Here is a 10,197-nt window from a genome sequence, read left to right on the forward strand (position 1 = left end):
AGCAGTGACGCCCTCTAATGTTGAATTGTTTCAGGGTATTGATAGAAGCTGTGCGGTGGTGCTACTATCATTCACCCTGTTCCAGGTATAGAAATGGCAGTGTCAGAAGCAGAGACTGTGGTGGTGGGGACAGAAGTTGTAGTCACTAATGAGTAATGAGTGCAGAAACTTCTTACTATGACATCCCGTCTCAAAAACTCCCCTCAAACTAAACGTCACAGGAAATAAAGAGGGAAAAAAGCAGATGTAGTGATTAGCAGAATAGAGAGAAGGATATGGTATTTTATAATAAAGCTAGTGCTTAAGGGGGTCATCTGTAGTCAAACTAAATTTCCATCTACCAATTTATTTAGTGCCATAATCTAAGCTTTTTGCTAATATACTTGTATTAAAAATTCTTTTCCGTTTCCTACCTAAACTATGTAACTTCCTATTTACTGTGTGATGACTCTTCGTTTGAGAATCTCAATGCATGTATACAAACAAAGCATCTTCAGGGGGAAGAGGCTCCGGTTACTGTCACAGCCCATGCCCCCTCCTGAAACAAAGCATCATCAGTAACACTCGTTTCAGGGGCTGTGCTCATCCCTGCTGTGTCCTTGCTCTGTCCCTCCCTGTTCGGAGTGCTCTGTGTCCACTCTGTTGCCGGCTCAGATCAGTAACAATCAGCCGGCAACAGAGTGGTGGCAATTCCCGGCATGCAGGAGACTTTGCGCCACTCTCACTACTGATGTCACTTGTCTCCTCCATGACGGGTATTGACACTGGTCTGTTGCTGGATGATTATTACTGATCTGAGCTAACAGAGCGGACGCGGTCACAGTGCAGATCACACAATGCACAGCAGGCATGAAGGGACAGAGCAAGGACAAGTTCAGACCCTAAAACGAATGTCACTAATAATGCTTTGCTTTAGGGATGGGGTAGGAGCTGTGACAGTGACCACAGCTCTGCTCCCTGGTGATGCTTTGTTTAAGTATCCCAGCATGCACTGAGATTCTCAAACGAAGAGTCATCACATAGGAAATAGGAAAAAAATAGAATAGCATTTAAATTGTGAAGTTAGGGAACTGCTTGGAATTTTTAACACAAAAGTATAATAAAAAATAGCTTACATTACGACACATATAGGGAATTGGAATGAAGTTTAGTTTAACTTTGGACCACCTCTTTAAAGATAGATATTTAGAAACAACATTATAGGTATTGAAGAACCTCTTTAATATAGAGGTGTTCTTCAAACAAGTATATTTGACTAATTTTTGTTTTCATTCCATTCTATAGTCATGGTGTGTCTGATTTTAGTGTACAGAAGCATGAACATTTCATCAATTATTTCATAAGAGAACAATATATGAACAATACAATAAGATAGTGTGCTGGCATTTCATTGAACATGAACAGACACTTTTAGGCTAAGTTCTCACAGGGCATCTTTTGGTGCATTTTTCAGGTCACAAAGATGCACCTAAATGCATGCATTTCCTTCTCCCAGCAAAGTCTATGAGATTTCGATTTTGCTATCTTTTTTTGGCTGCATCTTACCTGCGATTTTCAAGATGCAGCATGTCAATTCTTTTTGCAGAACCGCGCTTTTGAGCCCTTCCAGTCAATAGGGTATGTACATACACAGCATCTTTTTTTGTCCCCAGAAACGCTCCAAATTTGCAAAAAAAAGCATTTTTGACTCGTTTTTACCGCGTTTTGCCCAATGAGTTTTTTTTAAGTCAAATCTATTGACTGGAAAGGCTCCAAAATGTTGGAAAAATGCAAAAATAATTGACATGTTACATCTTCAAAAATGCAGCAAAGATGCATCCAACAAAAGATGCCCAGTGTGGCCAGCAAAATCAAAATCTCATAGACTTTGCTGGGAGAAGGAAATACATGCATTTTGGTGTATCTTTGTGACTCAAAAACGCACCAAAAATGCAGCAAAAGATGATTTCACTTACAAAACGCGGTAAAAACGCACATAACAAAAGATGCCTTGTGTGAACATAGACTTACACTACAGGTGTATGAGGTATCCAGCAGAGGGCACAAGTTGAAACAAAAGCAGCCTATCACTAAGATCAATGTCCTGAAGGCAAGTTCCTGGCTGACAAGTCAGGGAACCTAGACTGTGTATTTTGTAAATCTAACCAAAAGATATAAACATGCATTAACTTGTTACAAAATATCACAGCACAACACTCATCACAAATAAACACCAGTAAAGCACCTAATACTAGAATAGTACTGTAGTTTGCCGTACAACCACTCATGAGTGGCTCAGGTTGTGGCTTTGTCTTCCCGATTCTTTACACTGCAGCTCATTGGGATCAAATTGCAGAAAATACACATTACCATTAGGTCAGCTAAACATATCAATTTCAATAGATTGTGCCAAAGGAAAGAAGAATGTGGCCTGTGGCCTGCTGAACTTCAAATCCTGATTTTTCTTTATCATCTTGGGGAAGATAAGCCCCACTAACCAGTGGTGTAAAGCCAATAGCGGCAGACTATGCATCCACTATATGGTCCACGAGTCGGGAAAGGTCAATGCTAAGCGGCACTGCCACTCCCCCCCCCCTCCACCTGGCATCCTAATTTGAACAGTATCCTCAGGATGCAGCTACAGTGACCATCCATATTGTGGGTGGCCATTGTACTATGTGAGAGGGGCTCTGGGGGCCATCATACTGTGGGGGGGCTATAGGGATCATCATACTGTGTGTGCGAGGAAGAAAGTGTTGGCCATCATGTATGGGTGAGAATACTTTGGGGGCATCATACTGCAGGTGGAGCAACTATGGAGACATTATACTATGTAGGAGGACATTATACGGTGTGGGTGGTCACTGTGGGGACATCATGCTGTGTTTGGGGTCTGTGATGGAATTCTACTTTGATGGGGGCACTGTAGGCTGATCATTCTGTGTTGGGAAGTACATTTCTTATGGCAACATACTCTATGGGAGCCATAAAAGAGCTATCATATCGAGTGAACACCAAGGGGCTTCAATAGGTGCAAAATTACTGTGTTTATGCCACAATTCATTCCAATTTTGGAAGGTATGCCCTTTTGAGACTGTGCCTTTGTGTTATGGGCCTGCCTACACTACCAAATATATATTTTTTATTTTAGGGGGGGACAAATGGACCCAATTAAGAGGATTGGTACAGATCACATGAATTCTATATACACTGTGTCCACCCATAACCTGTCCAACGCCATTAACTTGAGAACGGCGGCAGCTATAGGTATAGAAGTGGTGTCTAGGTATAGTAAAGTAGCCATGTGCTATGCAATGAAACCACCTATAGCGCCACCTTGTGGAAAACAACGGAGTTAACATTTTTATCTCGAAATCGGAACGAGATAGAGAAAAAAAGTGAAATAAAAAATTGTGGCCACCGTCAGCTGCAATGCACATCTGGACTCTGGACAGCATACTGTATCTTGCTGCACGTTGTGCAATATGGTAGGTGACACGTTTGCACAAGCATCTGTGATATGTCGTAGATCCTGCAATGTTGGTGGAGGGGTCGCATACACCTGCTATTTGATGTGACCTCACAGAACGAAGTCCAATGGGGTCAGGTCACGTGAGCATGGAGGCCACTCCATGCAGCCACCATACCCAATGACTTGTAGGAAGGTCTCCATGAGGTATGGCTTCACGTCCGCAGCCTTGTGAGTTTTACACATTTTAACCAGAGCATTTCTGTATGCAAGGTGTCGATTCGTATTGAATTGATGATGCCCTACAACTTTGTAATTCACTTTTTTTTCTCTATCTTGTTCCGTGTTCGAGATAAAAATACTAACTCCGTTGTTTTCCACCAGGTGGCGCTATAGGTGGTTTCATTGCGTAGCGCATGGCTACTTTACTATACCTAGACACCACTTCTATGCTTATAGCTGCCGCCATTTTCATGTTAATGGCGGTGGACAGGATATGGGTGGTCACACTGTATATAGCCCTGCCTTTACCAGTTGAAATAAATGCAAGCATGCATGCATATGGGGTACAGTCCATGCACATAACAAAGTTGCATGTATAAATAGATGGAAGACACTTTTAGACCTAGGCTCCAGAAGGCACCCTTTTTACTCATAGATTTAAAGGGAACCTGTCAGCAGAAATTTCGCAGTAAAACTAAAATATTCCCCTTCTGCAGCTCCTGGGCTGCATTCTAGAAAGGTTCCTGTTGTTATTGTGCCCCCTTTGAGACCTAAATAAATACTTTATAAATTCTTACCTTTTTGTATGCAAATGTTTTTTTATGGTCACGGGGCGGGCTGTCTTGCGTTCATTATTCGCCCTCCTGCCGCTGTACGCCGTCCCCCATTGCTCATTTACATACAGGAGGACGCCCTCCTCATGTAACTGTCCTCCCGAGGTCTCGCGCATGCCCAGTGCCACTCTCGCGGGACTGAGCACTGTGCACGCTGATGAGGTGATTGCGCAGGCACGAGATTATGGGCGGCGCTGATTGTCATCAGCAGTGTCATCCAAGTACCCGCCCATAATCTCGTGCCCGCGCTTTTCCCTCTGCCTCCACTGTTATGCGCAAGCGCTGGCCATATGAACCATGTTACCTATTACCGCGGGCACGAGATTATGGGCGGGTACTTGGATGACGCTGCTGACAATCACAGCGCCGCCCATAATCTCACGCCTGCGCAATCACCTCACCAGCGGTCACACTTTACACAGTGCTCAGTCCCGCGAGAGTGGCACTGGGCATGCGCGAGACCTCGAGAGCACTGGGCGGAGTCCTCATGTATGGAAATGAGCAATGGGGGACGGCGTAAAGCAGCAGGAGGCGAATAACGGATGCAAGACAGCCCGCCCCCGTGACCATAAAAAAACATTTGCATACAAAAAGGTAAGAATTTATACAGTATTTATTTAGGTCTCAAAGGGAGCACAATAGCAACAGGAACCTTTCTAGAAGCAGCCCAGGAGCTGCAGAAGGGGAATCTTTTCGTTTTATTGCGAAATTTCTGCTGATAGGTTCCCTTTAATATATTCAATGTTACTGATCCATTTAACACATGAATTACAATAAACCAAAACACCATTGAGAAGCAGAGAAAAGTAACTGCTGCACATATACTGCGCCTAAGTAAAGGTTATCCAGGAAATTCCTTTATAAAGCTGCTCATAAAGGTAGCAACTCCAATAACAGCATACAAGGGAATTACTCATAATGCAATTCCTTCTACTAGGGTTGGTAAAGTGGTTCTCAAATATGACCTCACTATAGCAGAATGTGACCCAGCAGTCAATTATACACAGGACCCTTGTTAAATGTCTTTCCCATTATTGATCCGCGTTACGGTAGTGGAAGTGGTGAGCACTGCCACAAATCAAATTGTTAGGGTCGGTCCTTGCCTAATGAATACCCAGTGTCGCAAGCCAGTCACTTTCCAGGGTCCTCACTTCACAGCAAACTCAGTGACCCCAAATGTTCAACAGGGGACACCCTGTGCCCATCTAGCACCCACCAGCTCATATCCGAATGCATTTTTACCTTTACATATGCCATAGTCATATCCTACTAAAATCTACACTGTCAGCTCCAAAGGGAGAACCATCTACCAAGTAAGTGCCAGCTCTAGTCTGCAATTAGTCTGATGCACGCTGCCAAACACACCCAACCATACAGTCAGGCTTACACTGAGCGATTGCCAATAAGCAACTGCTGCCTAGAAATTTCATTATACTGTATGGCTATCTGTGCGACCTACAGACATCAGAAGAAGTGGAATGGTTATACATGGAGTGATCATTGCTGAAATAAGACCCAAATACTATCACGTAGAACTACGCACCACTGACCTCTAAGTGGCATTACCAGTTACGTGACGTTATAGAAGCAGCTAGTGATTGATCCCAGCAGGAAACGACCCTGCTGTGGACAGTACAAAGCCCCCCAGCCCAGCACCCTGTATCCTGATGTCCCCCTCTCGGCTGTGCAATAAGTACAATGCGCCCAGACCAGGACCCTGATATCCCCCTATGGCCAAGACACTACAATGCCCCCGAGCCCAGCACCCTGTATCCAGATGACCCCCTCCCAAATGGGCAGCACAATGCCCACATTTCAAGACCTGTCATGAAGGTCCCCTCCCAGCTGGGCAGTACAGTACCCTACAGCTTAGGACCCACACGTCCCCCAACGGACAGGACAATATAATGCCCCCCAGTCCAGAACCCTGACGTCCCCCTATGGACAGGACACTACAATGACCCCCAGCCTGGGACTCTTCATTTGGATGTCGTCCTCCCGGGCTTGGCAATAAGATACCCCCAGTCCAGCACCCTGTATACTAACATTCCCCTCCCGGCTTGAAAGTGTACTGCCCCCCAGAAAAGCACTCTGTATCCTGACATCCTCCTCTACCGGCTGGGCAGTATAATTGCCCCCCAGTCCAGCACCCTCCATCCTGACATCCTCCTCTACCGGCTGGACAGTGTAATGCCCTCGAGCCCCTGACATCCTCCTCTTGGCTGGGCAGTATAATGCCCTCCAGCCCAGGACCCCTGGTGTCTCTCTACCAGCTGGTCAGCACAATGCCCCCACTGCCCAGAACCTTGATGTATCCCTCCCGGCTGTGCAGTATAATGCCCCACAGCCCAGGACCCCTGATGTCCCCCTCCCGGCTGTGCAGTAGAATACCCCACAGCCCAGGACCCCTGATGCCCCCCTCCCGGCTGTGCAGTATAATGCCCCACAGCCTAGGACCCCTGATGTCCCCCTCCCGGCTGGTCAGCACAATGTCTCCAGCCCAGGACCCTGATGTCCCCCTCCTGGCTGGTCAGCACAATGTCTCCAGCCCAGGACCCCTGATGTCCCCCTCCTGGCTGGTCAGCACAATGTCTCCAGCCCAGGACCCCTGATGTCCCCCTCCTGGCTGGTCAGCACAATGTCTCCAGCCCAGGATCCCTGATGTCCCCCTCCCGGCTGGTCAGCACAATGTCTCCAGCCCAGGACCCCTGATGTCCCCCTCCTGGCTGGTCAGCACAATGTCTCCAGCCCAGGACCCTGATGTCCCCCTCCTGGCTGGTCAGCACAATGTCTCCAGCCCAGGACCCTGATGTCCCCCTCCTGGCTGGTCAGCACAATGTCTCCAGCCCAGGACCCTGATGTCCCCCTCCTGGCTGGTCAGCACAATGTCCCCAGCCCAGGACCCCTGAAGTCCCCTTCCCGGCTTGGTAGTACAATGCCCCCACAGCCCAGAACCCCTGATGTCCCCCTCCCGGCTGGGCAGTATAATGTCCCCCACAGCCCAGGATCCCTGAAGTCCCCCTCCCGGCTTGGTAGTACAATGCCCCCACAGCCCAGGACCCCTGATGTCCCCCTCCCGGTTGGTCAGCACAATGTCCCCAGCCCAGGACCCCTGATGTCCCCCTCCTGGCTGGTCAGCACAATGTCCCCAGCCCAGGACCCCTGATGTCCCCCTCCCGGCTGGGCAGTATAATGTCCCCCACAGCCCAGGATCCCTGAAGTCCCCCTCCCGGCTTGGTAGTACAATGCCCCCACAGCCCAGGACCCCTGATGTCCCCCTCCCGGTTGGTCAGCACAATGTCCCCAGCCCAGGACCCCTGATGTCCCCCTCCTGGCTGGGCAGCACAATGTCCCCAGCCCAGGACCCCTGATGTCCCCCTCCCGGCTGGGCAGTATAATGTCCCCCACAGCCCAGGATCCCTGAAGTCCCCCTCCCGGCTTGGTAGTACAATGCCCCCACAGCCCAGGACCCCTGATGTCCCCCTCCCGGTTGGTCAGCACAATGTCCCCAGCCCAGGACCCCTGATGTCCCCCTCCCGGCTGGGCAGTATAATGTCCCCCACAGCCCAGGATCCCTGAAGTCCCTCTCCCGGCTTGGTAGTACAATGCCCCCACAGCCCAGGACCCCTGATGTCCCCCTCCCGGCTCCTCATATACAATGGCCACTCACATAGTGCTTGTTGGGGCTGCGCCGCTTCTGGACGTTCTGCACGCTGACTTGCACGATGCTTTTCCTGGGCATGGCTCAGCTGGGCAGCGGGCTAGGGGCAGAGCTGACTGGCACCGTTTCTGGCTCGTTGTGACAATGCGGGACACAGCGGCACCGTTGCCAGCCTCAGCGCCCAGCTCGTCTCCTTTCTTTGCTGAGCGCCTCTTCCCTCCCTGTAAGGAGGAGCGGCCCACTCCACAGCACTGCCCCTCATGTCCTGCGCCCAGACTGTGGGATGAAAGCTGGCCGCTATTTCATTACCTGGCTGTTAACCCTATCATTTACCGGCGACAGGGGCACGGTACAGGGTGCAGACTCCACAGCCTACAGTCTGGGAGGCCATGGACCTTATGTCTTACCTCACACTACTAATGTCACACAGTACAGACTAGCCCTTCAGCTGTCCTCTACCGTCCACGTCTGCATCCCACCCAGTCACAGGCTATAGCTGGGGGGACCGACGACTTATGTGGTCAGCATTACTGAGCTGAAGTGGTTGTCACCCTTAGGATATGTGCATAAAGAACTCTTTTCAATATGCTTCAGAAAACGCAAACTTGTTTTTGTTTTTCTTCATCCTGAAGCATCTTTTTATTTTTTATTGAGAGCTTAAGTCCACGTGCACATATTGCATATTTAATACGGTTTTTTACCTCAGTATTTGTAGCCAAAACCAGGAGTGGGTAATAAATACAGAAGTGGAGACCAGTTTCTCCACTTGGAGACTTCTCTACTTCTACACTTGGCCACGTATAGATACTGAATATGTGGTGTTTTTACCTCAGTATTTGTGGCAGCCAAAAACAGAAGTGGGACAATCAGAGGAAAAGTATAATAGAAACACGGCACCACTTCTGTATTTATCACCCACTCCTGGTTTAGTCTTACAAATACTGAGGTAAAAATCTCACCAAATACTCAATGTGTGCAGTGGCCTAACTTCCTCCACTTTGCTGAAACTGTAAGGCCACGTGCACACATTGAATATTTGGTGAGTTTTTACCTCAGTATTTGTGGCGGCCAAAAACAGAAGTGGGACAATATAGAAACAAGTCTCCACTTCTGTATTTATTGCCCACTCCTGGTTTAGTCTTACAAATACTGAGGGAAAAAAACTCACCAAATACGAGACATGTGCAAGTGGCCTTATAGAAACATGTCTCCACTTCTGTATTTCCCCATCCTGGTTTTGGCCACAAACACTGAAGTAAAATACTGACCAAATCCTCAACATGTGCACATGGCCTTATAGAAACACGTCACCACATCTGTATTTATTGCCCACTCCTGGTTTTGGCTACAAGTACTGAGGTAAAAAAATCACCAAATACTCAACATGTGCTCATGACCTTGGATGTTTTTGACTGCTTATGAGATTTTTAAGCATTTTTGGGGTGTTTTTATGCCATTAGCCCCTATATACGTCCTATGCAGGCTCACGCGGCGAGTCCGCATTATTCCCCATACGTCTGCTGATGTGATCAGCAGACATGCAGCTAACAGGTGAGGGTGGATCTCTGATCCACCCGTGCCTGTCAACCCCTTAGGCTATGTGCCCACGGGAGCCTGTTTGTGTGGATTTTGCTGCGGAAAACCTGCGGATTTTTCTGGATTTTCCAGATAAATCCGCAGGTATTAGCATGTACAGGCACTCCCCATGTTATCCTATGGGACATGGGGAGTGCTGTGTCCACGCTGAGGAAAGTGCGGCCGCCGAACATGCTGCGGATGTAGGCATCCGCATGTATAATTGCATGTCAATTATTCATGCGGAATTATCTGCGGATGTCCCGGACCTCTGCTATGGAGATAGAGGCCGGGACGTCCGCAGGTAAGCCGCGTAAATCTCCGCATGTTTCCCGCAGCTATTCCGCTGTAATCTAGCAGCTAAAAATAGCTGCGGGCGCCGGCGGCCAGCTGCGGGAAACATGCGCTCGTACCTGCGGATACATCCGCAGGTACGAGCGCCCGTGGGCACATAGCCTTAGAACGCACTGTCAAATTCTGACAGCGCAATGTAACACACTCCAGCAGGGATTGCGCCATTTCCTACTGCCATCGGCGGCGGCCCCATGACACAATCACAGGGCGCCAATAAGTTGTCATGACAGCGCGGGTCAGATGACCACTGTCTTGACTCAGAGAAAGTAGAGTGCCGGCATTCACAGGAGAAGCATCAATCTGAACAACAGAAGGGACTGGAC

The 10,197-nt window shown here is 48.5% G+C and overlaps 1 protein-coding gene across 2 annotated transcripts in view; it reads right to left on the reverse strand.

Annotated features, from left to right (window-relative positions):
• The window catches only part of SH3PXD2B (SH3 and PX domains 2B), a 259,726-nt gene extending 251,547 nt beyond the window's left edge, over positions 1-8,179 (reverse strand). For both annotated transcript variants that reach the window (XM_075344622.1, XM_075344621.1), the window contains exon 1: positions 7,955-8,179. In XM_075344622.1, the coding sequence (XP_075200737.1) occupies positions 7,955-8,026 (72 nt within the window). In that variant the 5' untranslated portion in view covers positions 8,027-8,179. The remainder of the gene's footprint in view (positions 1-7,954) is intronic.
• Positions 8,180-10,197: the final 2,018 nt, after the last annotated feature.

This window comes from Anomaloglossus baeobatrachus, chromosome 4 (assembly GCF_048569485.1).
Source record: "Anomaloglossus baeobatrachus isolate aAnoBae1 chromosome 4, aAnoBae1.hap1, whole genome shotgun sequence".
NCBI lineage: Eukaryota > Metazoa > Chordata > Amphibia > Anura > Aromobatidae > Anomaloglossus > Anomaloglossus baeobatrachus.